This window comes from Cladophialophora psammophila, assembly GCF_000585535.1.
Source record: "Cladophialophora psammophila CBS 110553 chromosome Unknown aczJe-supercont1.12, whole genome shotgun sequence".
In the NCBI taxonomy this organism is placed as follows: domain Eukaryota; kingdom Fungi; phylum Ascomycota; class Eurotiomycetes; order Chaetothyriales; family Herpotrichiellaceae; genus Cladophialophora; species Cladophialophora psammophila.
This window is the reverse complement of record NW_006912933.1, coordinates 307,336-330,604: the sequence shown is the minus strand read 5'-3', so window position 1 is coordinate 330,604 and position 23,269 is coordinate 307,336. Positions and strand designations below refer to the sequence as shown.

Below are 23,269 nucleotides of genomic sequence, written 5' to 3'. Positions count from 1 at the left end.
CCTTCTCCGTTCGCTTCCCTCCGACAGCTCATATCAATCACCAATCACCGATTCCATAATGCCCCGCAAATGATGAGCAGGTCGAGGTGCCCCGTCTTGCCCGTCCTAGCTACGGCCACAGGTACAGCTCCATCCAGAGTGGTTAGTGCAACGAGTAGACGCTCACAGCGGGCGTGAATTCCTTGATCGGCCCGCGGGCCGGCGCCGCCGCGTTTGCAACGAGCTCGGTGTGTGAAATCGACACCTCGAAGTCCTTCATCGGATATTGAAGGGGATACTGATAGGACTTGCGTGGACCCAGTTCTCTCGCCGTGCGACGTCTCTTGCGGAGGAACAAGAAGACACCGACTAAGGCGACCACGGCCACGGCGGTGGCGGCGCCTATGCCTGCGTTCGCCCCGCCCGAGAGACCACCGCTTGAACTTGCTGCGGACGGATCCGATGGCGATGTCTGGGAAGCTGGCGTGGGGAATGTGAAGTCTGGAGTGAATGACGCTCCGGCAAATGCGATTTCGGCGTCATTGATGTTAGGATCAACAGTCGTATTGTCCGGGTTGAGCACACTGGAAATACAGGTCAGCAAATGGATATATGGCATCGGGAGAGGGGGTGGTTCTGAATTTACCCGTAAATGGTGTAAATCATGCCTCCGCTGAAAAACCAATTAGGAGATCCGACGATCCGGGCATTGTTGACAAAGACAAAGCCATTTTGGCTGAAGATGGACACATCGGAGCCCTCGTATGTTGTATATTGTCCGTGAGGTGGTGCGTTGGGGTCAATGTCCAGCACCTGGTCGATAATGTGGTACGCCACCAGGCGGTCCAGCTCTGCCCACGTCATATTCTGAATCACGTTGCCAACCTCCTGAAGCGAGTAGTTCATGGGCAGAAAGACCGTGACGTCGGACAGTTGGTCGATGCTCACGTTCTGACCTGTTTGCGGCACGGTGATTGCGGCCGCGGCGAATGCAGGTCCTCCAAGCATATCCTCTGCCTCGGCGGTCGCTTTGAAGGTCTGGGGAAGAGTCAGGAACGAGTCGATGATGTGGATGACGCCACCTGTAAAGTTCAACGGCTCGTCCTCGGATTCAGACATATGGAGTTTCCCAGACGTAAAAGTCATCGCATTGGACCATGGCGACCCCTTGGCAGCGACAATCTGGCCTCCACTGACATTCGCATACTGCGGACCCGACAGCGCCGTGGGAACGAGGGTATATTCGCCGGAGCTGAAGTCATAAAAGGTCCCGTTGAGCACATGGTAGCTCACCAAAGCCTCTGCGTCGGCCTCGTCGAGTGGGATACTTGGGACGGTCGACGAGTCGGCCAGTGCTGCAAATGCATCATTGTTTGGGGCCAGGAATGTGATATCTGATAGTCCTTGAAGCCACAGGGTAAGATCAGGGTACCTGTCCAGATAGGTTACAAGCTCCGAGAGTTCCGCCACGCCATTGAGGGTCTCGATGATGCCTCCATCTTGCGCCGTGACGAGACCAAGACATACCAGTAGAGCAAGGGGAAGCCATTGTCGGAGCATCATGTGATGTATATCGAGTCCAGAATCCAAGATCCCAAAGGCCAGCGTCGTCGGAATTGAAGGTCGGGAGATCCAGGTTGCAGCGAGGAGGCGCTGGTTAAGAAGATGGTTATCTTGAACCTCGTGGATCGAGTCCATCCATCCCGTGATTGTCCGTCGCAAAGGTTGTGGTCACACTTCGCACCCTCGACCTAGAATCCTTCTGAGATGGACGCCATGATTCGATTCGCCGACATGGGAACGGCGCCAGTGCCAGAAGACAAGTACCAAGCAAGTTGCCCAATTGTAAGCATTTGAGGCCCAGGGGGATGCAAGGGGATGATAGGTCGACGAAACCTGCGACAGATAGCATGACGGCATGAGATAGGACGGTATGGAAATGCGCATGTTTTCTTCAAATGGAGCAAAGTGACAAGTGACAAGCGACCAGCGACAAGCTCCAACCGCTCCATCCAAGCCATCCAAGCCATCCCAGATCATCCCACCTCCCCCATCCGGCCACTGCTGTTCAACCCCTCGGCAAGTAACAAGGTCTGCGGGGTCAAGGCACAACCCTTCGGGCTGGTGGATGGCGACCCAAGGCTGAAACAAGCTGATCATCGTTTGCGCTTCCGTGGGCATTGTGGCCTTTCCGCAATGACCAAAACGAAGTGAGATTGATGGGTAACAGGTCACGATGACCCTCCGAACACCGAGCTTCCTGATCCGACGTCTCGGGAGAACAGGAGCTGGACCAGTTCCAAAGCCCGATCGGGCGAGTTTCTTGGTAGATGGCGCGGCCCAGTGGCCTCCATCGACCGACCCGAGCGAAGTAACATTCTGCGCTTCTGGGCAACTAACTGCCAGGAAGACAGTGAACACCTTTGGTGCCTCAGGTACTCTTGCAGTCTGAGCAAGAATATGTTGGCAGCAGAGCCACCATCTCGTGGAAGAGACCGAGTCAGACAAGGAGCAGAAACACCTGGCTCGACAAGGCGTCAATGTAATAGCATTATGTAAACGAGGGAGATTGATGGCCGTGGCCAAATTTGGCGAGGGACGCACAGCCGTCTATAACCCATCACGGTGCATAGTCCTGATTGTTTAGGTGAACAGCGGTCCTCCTCCTCTCAGCAATACTCCTTGTTTCCTGGTTCAGCCATCATCCTCATCATCCTCATCATCCTCATCATCGTCCCCACCGACTGCAGCTGACAAGCCAAGTCCGTCGAATGCGGCCACTCGAGGATCCCCGCTCCCTCTAACGTCCTCACCACAACCCCATGCCTGCTCATCTCGGCCGAAGAGCTCTGTCAACCTGCCTCAATATTCCAACAACAATGGCAAACAGGAAAAGAACACCTATAAACAGCGCCGTCGCTCAAGGTCAATACTTCGTCTCGGGTATCGCTCGTCCCTATGTCGAATCCAGATTATAACAAGTAAAAAGGGTATCAATTATCGTGTCTCGCGTTGCAGCAGTTGTCCTCCCAAGGGCCCCCAGTCTATCAGTTCTCGCTTCTTATGCACTGTGTCGCGGTACGAATGTCGCCTGTTGGTTGATTGGGGATGAAGAAGTTTCAGAGCCGATCCTGCCGTCCAAATATGCTGACATGACCTCTTGTTCCAATGATGATGTCTTGGAGAAGTCCGGATTCGCTAACGTCCTTGACACCTCTTTCTGTTTCCCAGGAGCATTCAGGACTTGTTCCATCAATCGGGCACCCGACCTGGCCGAATTGGTGCAAAAATTATTTCTGAGGAGTAGAGCATGGTTGAGGTGCGGCCGTGGCCAACTCTGCGGTGTTCCTGCCGATGGTGACCGCGCGTAGCCAGCCTGTAGCATACCGGTCGCTTGTTATGCAACCTTCTCGTGCTGGGTGGACACGCGGTTCAACGATACAACTGGGAGTGCAGGTTAGTCGAGACACGGATGCGCTGTGCATGTCATCAAGGTCAAACTCACGAAAATCCTCCATATCTCTCTTCTTGAGCACCTTATTGCTCCGTGTCTTCCGCCCATGAACAATGTCATCGAATGTGACACTGTCTTGCAAGAGGTAATATACGCCAGCCATGACGCAGAAGACCCCGAATGAATACAGCCAAATCCTTACCACACCGACAATGCTGGTTTGTTGTCCACCAACGAACCAACCAAAAAGACAGAAGAATGTCGCGAGAATGTCGACAAGTAAGATGGCGCCCACTAACTGCCACGAGGGGATACTGGACCAGAAAGGGCCATTAGCGCGGGTGATGAAAATTAGCCAGTTTTCCGAGAGGCAGATCTGAAGGAACAAGACAGCGTCGGTGTGACCAAAATTCTGAACGATGCCTCCGTCATGGCCGCCAACAATCATGGTCGTCAGTGCAATCCATGTTCCTGCAGCTAGGACGATCCCCAACAAAATGGACATACCCCATAGTTTAGGCAGGTTCCATTTGACTGGCGTCTTCGAGTAAGGGGCATTGTCATAGGCAATGGCCAGTGTGGCAATGTCGGCAAATATGGCAATGAAAACAACCAGTTTCAGGTTGAGAGACTGGTTCAGAATCGCGATCCACAGACCCAGGAAGATCTCCAGGTGAAGTGACAGGGCGATGCGATAGACGACGTATGCGTACATGCGGTGGAAGATTTGACGGGAAGTCTTTAGGGCGTCGATGATGGCGGACAGACCGGGAGCGAGGAAGACGATGTCGGCCGCTGACCGTGCCGCATCAGTTGCGCCTTGTACCGCGATACCAGTGTCTGCTTTCTTCAGCGAGGGCGCATCATTGACACCGTCGCCAGTCATTGCCACCAGATACCCTCGTTGTTGTAGGATCTCCACGACGTTGTACTTGTGTTGTGGGAACACTTCGGCGAACCCATCGGCAGCCTCAACAAAGTCGTAAACTTCTGAACCTGGCATCGTGCCGCCGCCAGCGAGGCCCAGACGCTCCGCGTTGAACACATTGGTTCCAAGTCCTAGCTGTCGAGACATTTCTCGCGCGATACCGACGGCGTCACCAGTCAACATCTTAATAGACAGACCTAGAGATTTGGCTTCGTTGATTGTCTTTGCAGTGTCATGTCGAGGCGGGTCCGCGCACGGCATGATCCCCAGGATCTCCCAGGAGTTGTCGCCTCGCTTTCTTGCAACGCCCAGAGATCGAAAGCCTCTAGCTGCGAACTCGGCCACCTTGTTCTTGTATGCAATGTCAATCTCTTCGGGGATCGGATGATCATCCTCCACCGTCCGAAGGACAAATAGAGGTGAGCCTTTGACGCAGATTATACGCTCCCCCTGAGGTGATTCAACAACGGTGCTGACCTTTTTGGAAACCGGGTCGAATGGATAGAACTGGACCACTTTGTATTTGGATAAGGCTTGCTTGGCTCGAGGATAGTAACGCAAAGCTTTGAGAAAGGCTTTGTCGATGGCATCCATTCCCTTTTTCTTCCGGGATGCGGCCAGACAGGCTGTGAGCATCATATCTTCAGGATCAACACCATGCACGGTGTATGGTTCGTGCAGAGAAAGTTTGTTCTTGGTCAAGGTGCCGGTCTTGTCTGAGCAGAGTATCTCCACACCAGCGAGCGACTCGATGGCCGACAATTTCTGGACAATGGCCTTCTTCTTTGCCAGATACGCGGCACCGACAGCCATGGTAGTGGTGACAACGGCGGGCAGACCGACAGGAACACCAATGATGGTTATCGCCAACGTGAACCTAAGGATGGTGACAATGTCATTGGACCGATAGAAAGATGATATCCAGACCACGAGCAGCGTGAAGACCACGAGCGCGAGCAAGACTGTGCCGATTCCGTTGAGGACCTCAGTGAAATGGCCTGCACCACCTGATGCGGCATTGACCAAAGCGGCGGCGCGACCGACAAAAGTATTATCTCCTGTTGCCGTGACAATCATGAAGGCCGTCCCTCGCTTTACGGCAGACGAGGCGTAGCAGGTATCGCCTAGATGCTTGTCCGCTGCAAGGGACTCGCCCGTGATGGAGGATTGGTCGACCTGTAAAAAGGCGCCTTCAGTAACAAGCCGGCCGTCAGCAGGTATGATTGTGCCCTCTTCAAGCTGTAGAATATCTCCGGGGACTACCATAGGGGCCTCGATCTCGATAAGGTGTCCTTCTCTGAGGACGACAGCCTTCAAAGCCAGGGTCTTTTTCAGCTCCTCGACAATTGAGCCAGCTTGAAACTCCTGGATAAAGCCAACACTGGCATTCAGCAAGAGCAAGGCACAAATGACGCCGAAGTCGACCCAGTCTTCGAGACCGGCGGCAAGGATTGCAGCAGCCTGTGGGACAAGACATCAGTATAAGCATCGCCGAGATGGGTATCGGCGTGTGTCGTGGTGGGCAGCCATACCTCCATGACAAATTGAATGGGACCAACAAAGTATCCGAGGAATTTCAACAGCAGATTCTCCTTTTCTTCCTTCATTTGATTGAGCCCATACTTCTTTCGTCTGGCTACGACTTCAGGCTCTATTAAGCCGACGCGCGTGTCGGTCTGCAGCATTTCCTCGGGCACATTTCGAGCTCCCGCTGTCTCGATCTCGGCTTCAATCTCAGCATCTGGGTCGAGGGACTCCAACTCTTCAATGAGCGCGTCTAGATCTTCCTCCTCGTCATCGTCGTCTTTGTCCATCCTCGAAGCCTTTCGGGGCGTGAACATGACGTCGGGCTTCTCGTCCGGAACAACATCGCTGACGCTGACCTGGAGATGGGGGTGAGGTTTATCGCGGGCGGAATGGGTTGAACCCGAGGAACTAGCGTCGGAAGGGATGTCTACCATGTTGAATAAGATAAGGAGAGGTTAACGGTGCGTGCTATATCGACTCCATTGGGAGAAGAACACGGCGTAAGGATACGGGCGCCCGGGAGAAATAATTGCGGGATGAGCATCGATCGGAGGGCAAGGTGAGGAAGGCGTTAGGCTGGGTCGCTCCCTTCAATCTTGGGTCGCGCGAGATGGAGAAGAAGGATACAATGACGGGCGTGTGCAGGCAGTGAAAATAATAGTGGGAAAGCACAATGAGCAACAAGACAGAGAAGGAGGTGGTAAGAGAAAGTTTGGGAGCGGGAAAGGATCATGGTTCCGATGTTCACCCCCGCAATTTCGCGCCAATCTGTTCACCAACAATGATGACTGCACTGACGACGGCAGTCTCTCATACGCTGATCGGGTAAGACCAAGATCTCTTTGAGCACCACAACCAATCGCCCGTGTCATCTATAGTCAGAGTTTGTTCCTCTACACTTGGCGTGCGCCTTCCAAGACCGCAGAAATGTCGGGTGACTGAGGCGGTGCTGGCCACGGAAGCCTAGCCTCGCCGTGGGCGGTGGATAATCCAACGATAAGATGGACAAGACAGAGAATCCACGACCTGGCCTCACGAGATAGAAGCTGTGGAGGTGGGGCGGCTGGTCCGACGTCGGATGGATTTCTCTACAAGTACAGTACAGCATACTCGGTAATACTGTCTGATCCACGTGTCGCAGCACGTGGGAAAAAAAAAAAAAAAACATGTTGGGAAACTCATCAGGATCAATAGCAGGCGGTGAGCAACACAAGCCGATGTCCTTGTAAAAGCTTACGTGCACCCTGTCGTTGACTCTGCCCTATGTGAATCTTTTCCTGCCTCTCGGTCATGCTGTCCAGGCATCAAAGCTCCACGAGCTCCCGCATTCCCAATGCAGGAGAAAGACTGACCAACGAAAATTGACTTGATTCAATCGCAACCCCCTCCAATTAAGGCCGTTCCGTCCTGGTGACCAACTCCTCAATATGCTTGTATCGAACATGTAAATTGGGTATCATCCCGGGGCCATGAACTCTTTAGACCAGTAACAACATAACGCCTTTTCGATTTTGCTCGTCAACCTGAACACATGCCTCTAGTCCTGCTTGCTTTGCGGCTGGAAGGCAGGCATTTGGAATCCAGGTGGGAAGCCGGGCATTGCGTTTGGCATGTTGCCGAAGTTCATGGGGAAAGCCATTGACGGCATGACACCAATGTCGTTCGGGTTGCCCGAGGCTTGCCGGTCGTCTCGATCCATTCGGCGATCACTGTCTCTGTATCTGGTGTCGTCACGTCCCACATGCTGGCGAGACGATTGCGGCCCCCGTCGTCCACCCTGATCAGTCGCAATACGTCGACTCATGGCTGCATACGAGTTAGAAGATATTTGCCATGTCAGAAGAAACCGCTCGTACCTTTCGAGGAAACCCCAGCACCAATCTCGATGTCAGGCTCTTCCACAACCATCCCTTCTTGGATCGGCGCACCACCAGTACCCCCGTATTCGGCGGTGAGTAGCCACTTGCGGTCGGCATCCGTGAGGCGTTCGATGGGGATGACGCTAATTCCCGTTTGATAGTCGCTGCAGTCACGTGGTCCAAAACCCACACCCCATTTGGTCTGCCAGAAAATGCCTGTCAGTTGCATGTCCTTGTCCAATTTGCTGCCGTGCAATTCACTTACGCGGAGTTGCATATCGCCCACCTTGTACTCTTCCATGCCTTCACGCGCGCTTTCTGCATCTTGGCGATTAATCATTTTGATGAAAGCGTGTCGTTTGTCAATGTTGACAATGCAGGTCTGAACCACACCGAATTTACCGAATAAGCTTCTCAAATGTGCTTCGGATGAGGTGACGCCTCCCACGAAAAGGGTCCGGCTGAACACCTTGATGTGACCTTTCGGAAGGGTTGGATCCCATTGCACGTTCTTCGGGCCCGGTGGTGGGAGCTTGTAGTCACCGGGCGGTGTTGGGCTTCGTCGTTTCCTACCCATCGGGCTGCGTTGACGGTATTCGCCTCGCCTGCCATCGCGATCATTACGATATCCATCAGCCCCTGGACTATCTCGTCGGCGTCTTGGAGACAGGTCTCGACGTCTATCATAGCCAGGAGAGCGTGAGCGGCGTCGAAATTGGCCCGGAGGAGAACGGGTTTGGGCATCACGTGACGCCCCGGGCACTTGAACCTGGCCAGCCCAATTGCTTGTTGGTACAGGAGGCGGAAAAGGAAGGCCACTGGCACTCGCACCGCCACCACCACCACCTGCTGCACCTTGCATGTTCAACAATTGTAGAGCAGTGGCCCACTGGTCTGGGGGAACGCCTTGACTAGCCAAGAGTTGCAAGAGTTGCAATTGGACTTGAGCTTGAGCCTGAGCATCTTGACTTAGAGGAGGGTTTTGAGGCACCGCTGGAGCCGGAGCCTGTTGCGGAAGAAAAGCAGCAAGTGGATTTGCAGGTACATTTGCAGGACTCTGGCTTTGCGCACCATTACTCAGTCCAGCGAACAGCGCTCCAAGCTGATTTACAGCCTGCCCACTGGCGGCAGCGGCAGCAGGGCTGGGGTTTACGGTACTGCTCGTCAGAGGGATCCCATTCTGCGCGCCTAATAGATTATTCAAACTAGTTTGAGCGGGTGCTGGAATGGCGGGTGCCGCTGTAGTATTCTGCTTTGCCATATTCTTGAGGGCTTCCAGGATGGCTGAGGTGTCTTGCTGCTGTGGAGGTTTTGCTGTCATATTGTCAGTGGGCGCCGCTTTACCCAATGGCACAAAACCGGGTGAGGGAGATCCTTCCGGTGTGGTTGAGACTACACAACAGTCAGAATTTTCCAATTGCGCGGAAGAAAAGACAGATATTCAATGTACCTTTTGGCGCATCAAGTTTTTCTTTGAGTGAAGCAAGCAGGGGGGCTGGAAACGTGTTTGATCGTTCCCAGATTTCCAGGAGTTTTCTGATTTTGACCTAAACAAAAGCGGATACACGTGAGTCTCAATCAAAGCAGACTGGTAATAATATGACTTAGGTTGGCGTGTACAAGTGGTCTGGTCGCGTGGAGTAGAATGTTGCACTCCAAATGTTTAGGAGAATACGACGGGCATAGAATGGCATACCTTCTGGTCTTCTGGGGCGGTAGCAATAATGTCGTTCATGAGTACGGGAAGCAGTTCAGTCACTCGAGTCACACCAGCGGCAAAGGTTCCATCAGGAGCTCCGCTACCCAACTGTTGACCTGATTTTCTGGCTTGATCTACCCATTGTCTCGTCACAGAATCTATAACGTAGAGTACTCCCAATTTGTGTGTTCCTGGCGTCTTCTTGAAATGGGTATAGATCTTCTGGATGAGGACTGATTCGGACTAAAGGCCACGTCAGTTACTGGAGACGCGATCAGCTGCCATGAGAGATTGACATACTTGAATGTTTGCTGTGCAAAGGGAGGTGATGGCAGTGATCTTTGAGCCTGAAACTCCTGGCGGTTTGAGGTTGAGCATGGACTGCAGGATGGAGTCCAGCTCCGCTACTGCAGAAGACATGATAGCCCGGCGAACTTTCCTACAACTGTCGTTGATAACAGGGTGTTGGAGGAACTGGTCCTAGCTAGCTGGACGATGGCGACAAGGATGGAGATGAGATGAGCCGTTCAACGCATACGAAGTCTTCGAACGAGAAAGACGTCTTACAGACTCGAGGTACAGGTGAAGTGAAGGATGACGCGCTGTGCAAGAGTGTAGTCTTTCTCCCGATTCTTTCCTTTCCTGCTAAGTGTAGATTGCGCCCACAAGACTTTCTACAGCGACGTGGCAACTGCGGCCTGGCAGCGGCAGTACTGAGGAACTAGCGGCCGTGTGCAGAGAGAATACTGGTAGACGTGCTTTACAAGTTGATGACACTATGTGCGTGACAAGGACGAAGAAAGGGGAATCGAACGCGATGGATTGTGCGTCGATGGGTGATGGGTGATGGGTGATGGATGAGTGATGAAATAATGGTGGAGTGAAGAGAAGATTTAATCAAGAGTCGAAGATGTTGCAGCCAGGAAAAGCGGAGGTTAGACAAAATATGTCAGCCACAGCAGCCGGCCGGAAGAACATTACTGCCGGAGGTACCTGATTTAACCTTGGGGGTTCGCCTTTGGCCGCCTGGGGGGGGCTGGGAGCCCTGTTAGGTGCCATCTAATTTTCTTCGGACTGCGAACTGGGCCTCCTGTGGCTTGTCAGAGGCCCGCCTGTGCCGCTGTTGGCGGGTTGTTGATTCCCAATCGGCACACTTGACTTCTTTGAAGGGAAAGGTCGTCCGCGAAGCCGAAGCCTCGCCGGGCAGCCCCAATTGGACATTGAACCTTTTTCATCATCGAGCAGGGACAGCTTCCTCCTCCCTAACTTTCCTATCTGCACCTTTTTTTTTTCTTTCCCGCACTCCTTCCAAATCCTCCCTTGCCGTAACTTTCTTCTTTGCTTTCTTTGCTTCGACTTCCTCGTGTCGTTACTATCATGGCCTCTTCTCTTCGCTTGGGGAGCTCCCTGCTCCGTTCCTCTACCAGGCCTCTGGTTCAAAAAGCTGCCTACAACGGTGTCCGCTGCGCAAGCACCCAAGTGAGCTTTCCGAGCTGGTGTGTTGGTAGCTGCTCTGCTAACGGATGTCTACTTCTTTAGTCTTTGAAAGAGGTCTTCGCAGCCAAGCTCCCTGGAGAGGTCGAGAAAGTTAAGAAGCTGAGAAAGGACTATGGCTCTAAAGTCATTGGTGAGGTCACCCTGGACCAAGTCTACGGTGGTGCTCGAGGTATCAAATCGCTAGTCTGGGAAGGCTCCGTACTTGATGCGGAAGAGGGAATCAGATTCCGTGGAAGGACTATTCCGGAATGCCAGGAAGTCCTCCCCAAGGCTCCTGGCGGCGAGGAGCCTCTGCCCGAGGGCCTGTTCTGGCTTCTACTCACTGGCGAGGTTCCCAGCGAGCAGCAGGTCCGAGACCTGTCTGCCGACTGGGCTGCTCGATCCGATCTTCCCAAGTTCGTCGAAGAGCTCATCGACCGCTGCCCTAGTGACATGCACCCTATGGCCCAGTTCTCCATCGCCGTCGTCGCGCTCGAGCACACCTCCGAATTTGCCAAAGCGTACGCCAAGGGCATCAACAAGAAGGACTATTGGACATACACTTTTGAGGACTCGATGAACCTCATTGCTAAGCTGCCCACGATTGCGGCGAAGATCTACCGCAACGCATACAAAGACGGCAAGGTTGCTGCTATCCAGAAAGACAAGGACTACGGCTTCAACTTGGCCAACCAGCTCGGCTATGGTGATAAGCCTGATTTTGTTGAGCTCATGCGTCTGTACCTCACCATCCACTCTGACCATGAGGGTGGAAATGTCAGTGCTCACACCACTCATCTGGTCGGAAGCGCCTTGAGCTCTCCCATGCTGTCCCTTGCTGCCGGTTTGAACGGTCTAGCCGGACCTCTCCACGGTTTGGCCAACCAAGAAGTCTTGAATTGGCTCACCAAGATGAAGGAGAGCATCGGTGATGATCTCAGCGACCAGAAAATCACTGACTATCTCTGGGAGACCCTCAATGCTGGCCGTGTCGTTCCTGGCTATGGCCATGCTGTTCTCCGCAAGACCGATCCTCGCTACGTGTCTCAGCGCGAGTTCGCTCTCCGCAAGCTCCCGGAAGACCCTATGTTCAAGCTGGTCAGCCAGGTTTACAAGATCGCCCCTGGTGTCTTGACCAAGCACGGCAAGACCAAGAACCCATACCCCAACGTAGATGCTGTAAGTTTCTCGATTTGAAAAGTATCATGGCTGCGCTGACCGAACATCTAGCACTCCGGTGTCCTCCTGCAATACTACGGACTGACCGAAGCAAACTACTACACTGTCCTCTTTGGTGTCTCGCGTGCCCTCGGTGTCCTGCCCCAACTCATCATCGACCGTGCACTTGGTGCCCCCATTGAGCGACCGAAGTCCTTCAGCACCGAAGCATATGCCAAACTTGTTGGTGCTACGTTGTGATTGGGATGAGAAGAGCAGGAGCTGTACAATGCAAATCATACTTGTGTGTCTAAAAAGGGAGAAGGTCGTGGGCAATACGAGGTCGGTTCTGGTTGGGGGAGGATCTGTTTCGTGGTTCAATTACGCCATTATTTAATTGACGAGCGTTGTTGGATGCGAATGCCATATTTTACTCTGTTCCCATTGCCTGCTCTACCCATGACCACATTCACCATGCTTGAATGCTGTACACCGAGCCGGAGTACGCACCGTAGAAACCCAAGATTCAGGAGGCATGGGGGCCGCGGTGGCTCTGCGAGACATGGTTGCATGGGCCGTGCGACGTAAATTTCTTGAATTTTTTTATTTTCGGATGTTGAGGAGAACGTTGGCGGCGTTGGGTGGCCCTAGGCAAGCTAAAAAGAGGCTCACTAGGCCAACCGACCCACAGTTAGGGGAGGCGGCGTGCGAAGTCCAAAGGAGCTGCATGGGTCGTGACGAAGCTTGGGGGAGAAAGGGTGGTGACGGGGGACATCCTAGGGCTCCGGCCACTTCAGCTACAACAACAAAGTCCGCTCAACACGCCGAGGCCACAGCCACTAATCTGCTTCTGGCCCCAATGGGGGTTTTGTCGAGGCGCCTGCGCCGATATTCTACGAAGGCCATCTCGTCCTTCTTCGCCGAGGGAGCTGAACAAACGAATTCGGACTTTTTGACTGCCATCACTGTCAGCTTGATCGCTACTCTCTGTACTCCGTATTCTTAATCTCCGCTCCTGCTTTTTGTCTCCTATACCAGACCATACCACGGTAGCCATTTCGTGCCTGTATCTTTTGCAGCATTCAGACCTACGAAACCCCTGTCGCCCAAGAGTAATTCCTCTGTCCTCTCTGCTATTCTCTGATCCTCAAGGCGACGAAGCCGACCTCCTCCCTTGGTCAGGGCAGACAACCTCGCAGATCTGCCAACGATGTCCGCTGAAGCAGTCCTGGCACCTGCTCCCCCGGCGCCGAAGATAGAGAAGAAACCCGTGAAGTTCAGCAACCTGCTGCTCGGCGCAGGTCTCAACATGTTCGAGGTCACCACCCTGGGACAACCGCTGGAAGTTGTCAAGACCACCATGGCCGCCCACCGAACTGACACGTTCGCTGGGGCAATGTCAAGGATATGGGGGCGCGGTGGTGTTTTTGGATGTAAGACAAAGCGCACACAGTTTCCTCGTGAGAAGACCTCGGCTGATTGATTCCTCACAATGCACAGTCTATCAAGGTCTCATTCCATGGGCCTGGATCGAAGCCTCCACCAAGGGCGCCGTCTTGCTCTTCGTCGCCTCCGAGGCCGAGTACTACGCAAAGACCTTTGGTGCCAATACCTTCGTGGCAGGCATCACAGGCGGCATGGTCGGCGGCATGGCCCAAGCCTATGCCACCATGGGTTTCTGCACGTGCATGAAAACCGTGGAAATCACCCAGCACAAACTCGCCGCGCAGGGTGTGAAACCCCCCTCCACATTCACGACTTTCGCGAACATCTACCGGAAAGAGGGTATCAGGGGCATCAACAAAGGAGTCAATGCTGTCGCGATCCGTCAAGTCACCAATTGGGGCTCACGCTTTGGTCTTTCCAGACTGGCAGAGACTGGTATTCGAAGGGTCACCGGCAAGGAGAATGGCGAGAAGTTGAACGCAGGAGAGAAGATTCTTGCCAGCGGTCTCGGCGGTGGTCTGTCTGCGTGGAACCAGCCGATTGAAGTCATCCGAGTCGAGATGCAAAGCAAGTCCAATGACCCCAACCGACCAAAGAACCTGACAGTCGGGAAGACTCTGAACTACATCTACAGCACCAACGGCCTCAAGGGTCTCTACCGTGGTGTCACTCCCCGCATCGGCTTGGGCATCTGGCAGACAATTTGCATGGTTGCCTTGGGTGATATGTATGCTCTTTCCCTTGTCTCTTTTTTCTACGAGCATGTACTAACATTTGAACAGTGCTAAGGAGGCCGTCGAGAAACTCACTGGCGAAACAGTCACCGCAAAGCACTAGGTGACATATCTAGCGTTCTGGATTGGACGGATCCATCCATAATCGCTCGGGTGGATCCAATCGAGTCGGACGGGGATGAGCTTGGGCTGATATTGTCTTTGATGACAGACTGGGACCCCTGTCTCAAGCACCATGATTCATCCTTCTCTTGGGGCATTTCGCGTGGATGTGTTTGCGCTTTGCACGTGGAAGATGACTGATAGAAGTTTCGGTTATGGCGTGTACTGGCGTTGCTCTTCTGCCCTGAACGACATAAAATCTTTTGCCGGTTTTTTGGGGGTTTTTTCTTCTTCTTCTTCTTCTTCTTATTGTTTGTTATGTTATTGATCGTCTGGACACGCACAGCACCAGCCACTGTGAGATGTTATGCAACGGGAACGGGGTATAGAAGGTGGTTGGTTCATCATGAGGGTCTTGGGCAGCTGAGATCGGGCACTCACTCCTTTGGGGTCCAGGGGCACCAGGGCTTGTTCTATACCGAGTGCATACAAAGTACTGCAACAAAAATGAGCTTTTGCTGGGGACTCTTGCCCACAACCCTTTTTATTTTATCGGTTTCTTTGAAAAATTCTTTGGTTTCTCCTCTTTTGAGGCGAACCTCAGAAAAGAGGGAGGTGGAAGAGGTCCTGGGATCCCAGTGCTACAAACTGTCTCCTGACTACCTGCATGCCCTACCTGCATGCCGTTGTAGTTCAGCATTCACTACTGCCTCATACAGTCGATATCTATGTAGGGAGATTGTGGTAAGTAAGGTAGGGAGCGGTCAGGTGAGTACGCAGCGTGTCTGTTGACTCTGAGCTTCAGTCTTCACGCCTCACGCTTTCTATGTCTTGTTAGGACGCCTGTCCCGTGACAGGGAGGATTGGGCAGTGACGACGAGGGGTGGTGATGAGATTGACAACGACCAGATGCGTGGATTTCACTGCGTGAAGTGCTGCTCAGGCACGTGGAAGAGAGGCTCGTTGGATTCCTGTCACTGTGATCACGTCTCTTTGAGTCTTTCTCTCTCTCTCTCTCTCTCTCTCTCTCTCTCTCTCTCTCTCTCTCTCTCACTTTGACCTTGTCCTCATCACACAATCGCGGTCGTGCTCTGAACCAAACAAACCACCGTCATCAACAACAGACGCAAACGTTCTCATCATGGCTTTCGCTTTCGCTATCAAGAACTTCGCCGTCTTCCTCGCCGTGCTAGCTGTCGCGATGCTGGTGAATGTGAACCTCGCCGCGGCCATGCTGTCAACAGACCTCTCTGTCGCGAGCCCTGCTCGACTTCGTCTGGCTCCGCGCAACATCACCCAACAGGCTGGTTGCCCACCAGGACAACCCCCAAACCAAGCTGGCTGGTCAGTCGCAACTTCGCTTTTCTGGCCCTGTCTCTCGCACAAAAACTCCGTCTTCCCCTCACTCAAAGGATGATCTTGTTTTGGCGAATGTGAATCTGACTTGGAAACAGCTCCACTTGCGCCGAGTGCTGCATCTTCGAGTTCAACGACGCCGGCTGCGGTCAACATTCCGTCGAAGAGTACGTCCTCAACGATTACAACTGCCACTCTCTCTTGATCGACATGAACAACGTCTGGATCACCGAGTGCACTGGCTCATTTGTTGAGTGCATGCTCTGGAAGAATCACGACTGTACCGGTGAAGATAGCTGGAGCATCGACAACACCAAGGATGTCTGCCATCATACGCAGTATTGGATCGGGGCAATTCAGTGCTATGAAAGTGACGAGCAGAAGCAGTTGGCTATCGCGAGGGCGAGGGGGTTGAACAGATAGGGCGCATGCAGCGTGGTGCGTGGGTCGTGGTCATGAACGAGAAAGTCATCACGACCAGAGGTGGCAGCCGATGCCGTGTCTCCGAGTTGAAACCATCGAATCGTCTCTCCAAGTTCGCAGGAATTGAACTGGTGAGTTCTTGAAGCAAGCTTCTCTCCCCTAATACTTGGGGCCGTGAGGGTGACCAAGATAGTTAGAGGCCAGAGCTCGTCTCTTAGGGACTTGGCGATCATGGCCGCTCTCCATGGAAAACTCATTAGAACTCGAATCCGCGATGCCTTATTTCGAGGACCGGATGTTGAAGGAATGCTGATCGCCGAATGTCTTTGGGCTTGCTTGGCACTGTATCCGATTCTTCTATGGCAACACAATGTATTTCTGTAAATGTTGCGGTATAGCTTCTCTCAGATTCTTACTCTTTAGCCACTTGTCGCTGAACAGCCGTTCCGCATATCTGTAGGCTCCGTCGCATAAGACGGTGACAACGGTATGATTAGGCCCCAGCTTCTCGGCAACCTCTTTCGCGGCGACCACATTCAATGCACTGCTGGCTCCCAGGTAAAGTCCCTCTTCGTCCAGGCAGCGGTATACCATAGCAATAGATTTCTCATCAGAGATATACACTGCACCGTCAAGCTCGTTGACCTCTTGCTTTAGGTTGTCCGTCACGCGACCTTGACCAATGCCTTCTGTGATGCTGCTCCCCGTTCTGTCTTTGAGCTTGCCGCCGGAACTGATGTAGGAAAAGAGAACCGAGCCAGGGGGATCTGCCAGGAAGCACTTGACGGAATGGTTGCTAACGTCCTTAAGGTACCGAGTAACGCCGGCAAGGGTCCCACCAGTTCCAGTAGAACAGGTGAAAGCGTCAATTTTGCCGTCGGTCTGGGCCCAGATCTCTGGACCTGTGGTTACAATATGCGCTCGTCGATTGGCGACATTATCGAACTGATTCGTCCACACAGCACCGTGCTCGGGATCTTCCTTCCGCAGCCTCTCGGCATGTCTTTTTGCCTGCCAGTTATAGTTCTCCGGGTTTTCCCATGCAACAGCTGGAACAGGGTATACTTCTGCGCCCAGCAACCTCAGGAGGTCGATCTTGCCTTGAGACTGGGTGTTTGGCATATAAATGACCAGTTTGTATCCTCTCGCTCGGCAGACATGTGCCAACCCAATGCCGGTATTGCCGGCAGTTCCTTCGACGACAGTGCCTCCAGGTTTCAGCAGACCTCGCTCTTCTGCATCTTTCACAACATATAGAGCTGCGCGGTCCTTCACGCTACCGCCCGGGTTTTGGAACTCGGCCTTACCCAGGATGTTGCAACCCGTTTCGGCGGAGAGCTTATGCAGTCTTATGAGAGGAGTATTGCCAATGGCTGGAGTCCAGTCAGAATTGACATTGGTGTCTTGAAAGATATGTATTGGGACAAACCTCCTGTTAACGTGTCAACCACTCCTTGAGCTTTGGAGACGCGGATATGGTAAGGATTGGGCGACTCGGCAGTTGCTGCACGGACAGCTGTAGTGGCAAAGCGTCGTATTGACGTCTTCAAAGCGTTGGCCATGACTGAGAGAAGGGCGCCGGCAAAAAGGGATCAGAATGCAGGCGATTAACACGGGTCAGCACGAGTCTTCCAAGGGGCACGTGTGTCTAGATGCTGCATGCCCCCCAAAACTGAAAAGAAGAGGGAAGATCAGAAAGACGAGCAGTTGCGAAGAGGGAAAAAAATCTCCAATTGCATCATTCTGATCATCCCACCGAGTCACCCAAATTGTCCGAGGCTGCTGACATAATGCTCGGGACACGTGCAACTCCTTTTTTCAACACCTTGAACTCCTTCTCTCAAGCATTGAATACTGTAGCACAGGGCCACATGCTCCACTCTACAATACTCTGAAGAATAGCAGATTGTCTGCCTCGAGCTCGTGGATCTGAACGCCCTCGGATTGATGAATGGGATGTCTACGCCTTCGAGTCCTTCAAGCAATGCCCGACACAAAGAGCTCAGAGGGATACGCACTCAACCATGCAATGGGCCTCCCTCCATCCATCTAAGCAAAGTTTCTCTACCGTGTGCGGTGTTATGAAGAAACCAGCAGCCTCCGTCGGCAACCTTGTTCGACCGGAAAACACCACTGCATCTCGGACTTATCCGCTCGATGTCCGTCTTCAAACTGCGATCCATGACTCTGCAGATGGTCCAAAGCTCAACCCACAATGTTGTCTTGTATTTGTATGAATTGGTGAGTCCTACACCTCTGGCTATCGTCCTGTCAAGGTACCCTCAGCCTTGGCTGCTTGGCTGTTACTGCGAGCCCATTTGCGTGCTTGTCTAGCACTCCGGAGCGTATTCACGAGAACAACCGGGCCCGGGTTACAAGTAGCTTAGTCCTGATCCAAAGCAAAGCAAAACCGGCTTCCATATACTCGGTATATCCTAGCTTGGTGGGCTTACAGATCATGGATCTTGACCTCATCATCAAAAACGCCACCATCGTAAGTCCCGCCCTCATGACCAAGAGCTAACCCCATCCAACTTCTGTACAAGGCTGAGACCCCTGGATTGAAAGGTCACAGCCACCGAGATCCTTCAACCAGGTCTCAGCATCGGAATAAAATCAGGCCAGATCGTCGCCATTGCCTTTTCTCTTCCAGTGGACGCAGATACCCAAATCATCGACGCTGAGGGCGCATACGTGACTCCTGGCGGCGTCGACTCTCATGTGCATTTACACCAAGACAATGCTCCTACAGGCGACAAATGGCTCTCTGGATCCCGCTCGGCGCTCTGTGGCGGAAATACCACGATTCTTGCATTTGCGACTCAAAAGCGAACAGATGAGAGTCTATTTCCTGTGCTAGAGGACTATCATTCTCGCGCAAGCGGTCGGAGTTTTGTGGACTACGGATTCCATTTGATCCTCACCAGACCAAGTCCTGAAATCTTGGGTCGAGCAGTCAAGGTAAAGGCCGATGGTGAGCTCGACCCTGAGAATGAAGGAGAGTTGAAAAGAATGGTTGAGGAGGAAGGCGTCACGAGCGTCAAGTTGTACATGACCTACCCGGCCTTCAGATTGGGGGATAAAGAGATGCTGGAGGTGTTGATGAGGTGCAGAGAAGTAGGCATGACGGTCATGGTGCATGCCGAGAATGCGGATATGATTGATATGTACGTTCCATGTTTCTGGATTGGTTCCGGTCAAAGACTGGTAGTAAATGTTGAGCGTGGACCACACTGACTACAGTATCAGGATAACGACTCGTCTCCTGCAAAACTCTCATACACTTCCGAAATTCCACGCCCTCGCGCGCCCTCAGATCGCCGAGTCGGAAGCCACCCATCGCGCCATCTCGCTGTCCACCCTCACATCCACGCCAATCCTGATTGTACACATGTCCAGTCCCATCGCCCTTTCCCATGCAAGGAAAGCACAATCAAAGTCAATGCTGCCGATCCATGCGGAGACATGTCCGCATTATATGTATTTGCTATCGGAGAGGCTGGCTGTGACCAGATTTCCCGTCGTTGATGATGCCAATCGTGGCCATAGTCACGAGCATGGAGTTCACGGCGAGGAGGGTGGTGATGGTGCAGAAGATGAATGGGCAGGCGCACGACACGTCTGCGCCCCTCCTCTCCGCCACGCCGAAGCCGACCTGCAGAGTGTCTGGGACAGCGTGAACAACGGGACTATCACGGTGATTTCCTCTGACCATGCCCCCACACAATACAACAATCCCCAAGGGAAACGAAAGCCCCTCGTGGAGGCACAAAAGAATAATTCAACGCCAACGTTCGCCCAAATCCCCAACGGCCTCCCCGGCATCGAGACCCGTCTGCCAATCCTGTTCTCCGCTGCCACGGACCCTGACCCATCAATCTCGCCCGCAAGGCGACTGACGCTGCCGAAGTTCGTGGAACTGACCTCGACGAACCCGGCCAAAATGTACGGTCTCTCGGGCAAAAAGGGGAGCATCGCCCCAGGCTACGACGCAGACCTAGTCATCTGGTATCCCTCCCCTCCACATGACCCCGCCGCCGCCGCCGCCTCGTTGTCAGACGACAAAATCAAAATCAAAATCGCAAACGACATGCTGCACCACAGTATCGACTACACCCCCTTTGAAGGCTTCCAAGTGTGCAACTGGCCCAGATACGTCCTATTGCGGGGCGAGCTCAAGTGGAACCGCGATATCGAAGTGCGCCAGGGACCCGGTGCAGGAATCCTGGGAAAACCTGGCGATGGGAAGTTCTTGAGGAGAGGCAAAGGCGAGGTACTCGTTGGCCGGAGCGGGATGGGGAGAGAGCCCGCGGGCATGAGGGATGGGGAGAGGAGCGCTTGGATGTAAATTTATTGCCAATTTTTTTTAGATAGAGAAGCCCAGCCAGAGGAGAGATGCATTGCTATGGAGATACCTACATCCACTCCTTTGTAAGCAGCTTTGGTCAGAGAGAAAAGACGCGACCACGGAGGTCTGGGCGAAGTTGGTGTCATTACAGACCGGGGTGGAAGGTGGGTTTGTTTCTTTTGCCGTCAAAACATATCATCGAGCAGGGTCGCTCCGTATAAACCAGGTAAGTAAGCAGATACGAAGCCGTGTCCAAGAGAGGGGAGAGGGCTCACACCTTCAGAAGGCGAAGCCCAAAAAAAGTTAACACGTCGAGAAATCAGGCTATTCGTGCTCGTGTTGGGCGAGATACGGGGTATAAAGACAGATATCAGATACCAGATGGCTATTAGCAAGCTGCCTGCGAATCCATGACTCTCTGTTCCCGATGCTTCACTATGTATACGGGGGAACACAGGGAGGCTGCTAGGGCGCGGGAAACAGCGCCAGTCGGAAACACATCGTAATAGGTTCTTGTTTATTTTCTTCGCCATCTTTGTGGATGTGTGTCGTCCTCTCTTCTCATCATAGCATGAAGTCTCTCATGAACGCGCATAGAGGGTTTGACAGCAAGCACAATGTCTGTCTATCTTGTATGATCAAGCTCGAGAAGATGCCATAGCATGTCCCGTAGGGGTCACAGCAAAGCTTCGTCGGCTCTATGGTTCTATGGCCCTATGGCTCAGGGTGTCTTTGCGTATCGTGGTCGGGCCGTTCCCAGCCTCAAAGCCATCCATCACTCATGACTCATGACGAATTTTTCCGGTGTAGCTTTTTGCCCTGCTCCCCCCCCCCTGTTTATTCTATTCTTTCCCCGTCGGTATCTTGAAAAAGACGCCCCGCGACTCTTTGGTGGGAGCCTTGTCACATCTAAAGTAGCCCTTGCGGTCAAACTGAATGATATCATCCTCTTTGACGTCCCACACGTTGCAATCGGCCAATGCTGTAGAGCTGAACTCGGACTTGGTGGTCAGGAAATCTTCCCAGTGAGATTCTTCCTCCTCGTTGAGTTTGTCCTTGGAGAGCAAGTGGTCGAAATCTTCCAGCTGGACGGGGCACAGGTCCTGGTCCTTGGAGAGCCACGTGATCTTCTTTTTGGTGGCTTTGAAGTCGCCGTCGAGGTGGAGTTCGAGTTCGAGGGAAGCAACGTTGCCTAGTGCATTGACCCCGTCGGTGATGTCTGGTTTATCGGCAGTTTTCTCATACTGGACGTCACGGACGTAGACGTTTCCCCAGTTCATAAGTGTAATTTCTTCGTCTTTGGCGAATGTCCGCGCGTCCTCTTGCTCGATGATGATGTTAGAGCTGTACCAAACCTTCTTCTCTCCAAGATCGTATTTGGCGTGTTTGGGTTTCATCTCCGAGTAGGGTTCTTCCTGGGGGAGGCCTTTGATTTTGCATACGACGTGGCTGTCGTCAATTGCCGTGTACCGCGCACTTTTCAGATCAATGACTTTCTTGTTCATGGTCCAGATGGTGTGCCAGTCCATATTGACCACATTCTTGCTTGGTCCCTGGCTGACCATGAAATCCCTCAAACCTTCCACTGTCATGCCCCGCCGTCGGATACCTCTCACGGTGGGGAAACGGGGATCATCCCAACCCGACACAACACCGGCATTGACCAGCTTTGTCAGTTTCCGCTTCGACATCAGCGTGCGCACGAACTGAATCTTGGAGAAAGTCCAGATATAAGGGCATCGCAAATCGATGGCCTTGAGAATCCACTTGTATTGCGCATCTTGATCATTGTACTCGGTAGTTCTCAGAGCATGAGTGACACCCTCGATAGAATCCACGATCGGACAAGCAAATTGATAGGTAGGGTAAGCGTTGTATTTGTCACCTGTCCGATGGTGATGGGTGTGGTTTTTGGGACATCGAAAGATCACCGGATCTCTCAGTGCGGCATTGTCGTTGGCATAGGAGATCTTTGCTCGGATACACCATCGTTTTCCCTCTTCAGTGCCTTTCTTCATCTCCTCGTATCTTGCCAGGTTATCCTCAACGCTGTCGTCTCTGTGAACGCTAGGCTCACGTGCCAGTCTCTGCGCGCTCATTACGTCGGCAGGGGTGTCGTCTGCGTAGGCCTTTCCGGCTTTTATAATCTTGACACAATATTCATCGATCTGGTCAAAGTAGTCGCTCGTGTAAGAGATCATGTCCGGTTGAATCCCCAAGAGGGCGACGTCCTCGCGGATTGCGTCTTGGTACTCGGTATTCTCTTTCTCAATGTTTGTGTCATCGAACCGCAAAATCATCTTGCCACCGGGGTATTGAGTGTGTGCAAAGTAGTCGTTAAGGAGAGCAGCTTTCGAGTGCCCTATGTGAAGGTATCCAGAGGGCTCTGGAGGAAAACGTGTAACCACGCCTGCGGCGGCATTGGGCAGTTCCATCTGCTTGACTTTTGGGGCCTTTTTGGCCTTGGGTGCATTCTTTGTCGCCATAGTGACGAGCTTCTTTGGTTGAAGGGGAGGAAGCCTAGTAGAAGAGGTGGAAGGGACAAGAGTGACTGTCTTATGGCAAATATTGAGTCATTTCACCTGCGGCATTTGAATATTTCTTAAGAAGCCTTCAGCGGGGGGACCGCCACAGCCTTGCGACAAACTCGGCAAATATGCCAAGACTCACCAGCGCGCTTGGCGCGAATGTTGAACGGACCCACATATTTTTCTCGTTGGAGTATGTACTGGGTAACAGAATTCAAACAAGTTCAGCAATAAGTCACTACTTTCCATACA

The 23,269-nt window shown here is 52.9% G+C and overlaps 9 protein-coding genes across 9 annotated transcripts; 4 read left to right on the top strand and 5 right to left on the bottom strand.

Annotated features, from left to right (window-relative positions):
- Positions 1–142: 142 nt before the first annotated feature.
- Positions 143–1,539, bottom strand: A1O5_07789 (uncharacterized protein; the record flags this gene model as incomplete). The annotated part of the gene is made up of 2 exons (XM_007748377.1): positions 143–563; positions 626–1,539. The coding sequence occupies 2 exons, from the start codon at positions 1,537–1,539 to the stop codon at positions 143–145; spliced, it is 1,335 nt and encodes a 444-aa protein (XP_007746567.1).
- Positions 1,540–3,269: 1,730 nt separating this feature from the next.
- On the bottom strand, positions 3,270–6,322 carry A1O5_07788 (plasma membrane ATPase; the record flags this gene model as incomplete). The annotated part of the gene is made up of 2 exons (XM_007748376.1): positions 3,270–5,822; positions 5,894–6,322. 2 exons carry the CDS (start codon positions 6,320–6,322, stop codon positions 3,270–3,272), a joined length of 2,982 nt encoding a protein of 993 aa, XP_007746566.1.
- A 1,103-nt stretch (positions 6,323–7,425) lies between these two features.
- A1O5_07787 (uncharacterized protein) lies at positions 7,426–9,866 on the bottom strand (the record flags this gene model as incomplete). The annotated part of the gene is made up of 6 exons (XM_007748375.1): positions 7,426–7,694; positions 7,745–7,949; positions 8,013–9,139; positions 9,183–9,294; positions 9,444–9,689; positions 9,747–9,866. The coding sequence occupies 6 exons, from the start codon at positions 9,864–9,866 to the stop codon at positions 7,426–7,428; spliced, it is 2,079 nt and encodes a 692-aa protein (XP_007746565.1).
- Positions 9,867–10,823: 957 nt separating this feature from the next.
- Positions 10,824–12,341, top strand: A1O5_07786 (citrate synthase, mitochondrial; the record flags this gene model as incomplete). Its single annotated transcript, XM_007748374.1, has 3 exons — positions 10,824–10,925; positions 10,986–12,101; positions 12,153–12,341. The coding sequence occupies 3 exons, from the start codon at positions 10,824–10,826 to the stop codon at positions 12,339–12,341; spliced, it is 1,407 nt and encodes a 468-aa protein (XP_007746564.1).
- Positions 12,342–13,290: 949 nt separating this feature from the next.
- A1O5_07785 (mitochondrial DNA replication protein YHM2) lies at positions 13,291–14,363 on the top strand (the record flags this gene model as incomplete). Its single annotated transcript, XM_007748373.1, has 3 exons — positions 13,291–13,513; positions 13,581–14,253; positions 14,309–14,363. 3 exons carry the CDS (start codon positions 13,291–13,293, stop codon positions 14,361–14,363), a joined length of 951 nt encoding a protein of 316 aa, XP_007746563.1.
- Positions 14,364–15,503: 1,140 nt separating this feature from the next.
- A1O5_07784 (uncharacterized protein) lies at positions 15,504–16,141 on the top strand (the record flags this gene model as incomplete). The annotated part of the gene is made up of 2 exons (XM_007748372.1): positions 15,504–15,706; positions 15,817–16,141. 2 exons carry the CDS (start codon positions 15,504–15,506, stop codon positions 16,139–16,141), a joined length of 528 nt encoding a protein of 175 aa, XP_007746562.1.
- Positions 16,142–16,498: 357 nt separating this feature from the next.
- On the bottom strand, positions 16,499–17,703 carry A1O5_07783 (cysteine synthase; the record flags this gene model as incomplete). Its single annotated transcript, XM_007748371.1, has 2 exons — positions 16,499–17,514; positions 17,571–17,703. The coding sequence occupies 2 exons, from the start codon at positions 17,701–17,703 to the stop codon at positions 16,499–16,501; spliced, it is 1,149 nt and encodes a 382-aa protein (XP_007746561.1).
- An 896-nt stretch (positions 17,704–18,599) lies between these two features.
- A1O5_07782 (uncharacterized protein) lies at positions 18,600–20,489 on the top strand (the record flags this gene model as incomplete). Its single annotated transcript, XM_007748370.1, has 4 exons — positions 18,600–18,635; positions 18,710–19,096; positions 19,145–19,308; positions 19,391–20,489. 4 exons carry the CDS (start codon positions 18,600–18,602, stop codon positions 20,487–20,489), a joined length of 1,686 nt encoding a protein of 561 aa, XP_007746560.1.
- An 842-nt stretch (positions 20,490–21,331) lies between these two features.
- Positions 21,332–22,975, bottom strand: A1O5_07781 (glutamyl-tRNA synthetase; the record flags this gene model as incomplete). The annotated part of the gene is made up of 1 exon (XM_007748369.1): positions 21,332–22,975. The coding sequence occupies one exon, from the start codon at positions 22,973–22,975 to the stop codon at positions 21,332–21,334; it is 1,644 nt and encodes a 547-aa protein (XP_007746559.1).
- Positions 22,976–23,269: the final 294 nt, after the last annotated feature.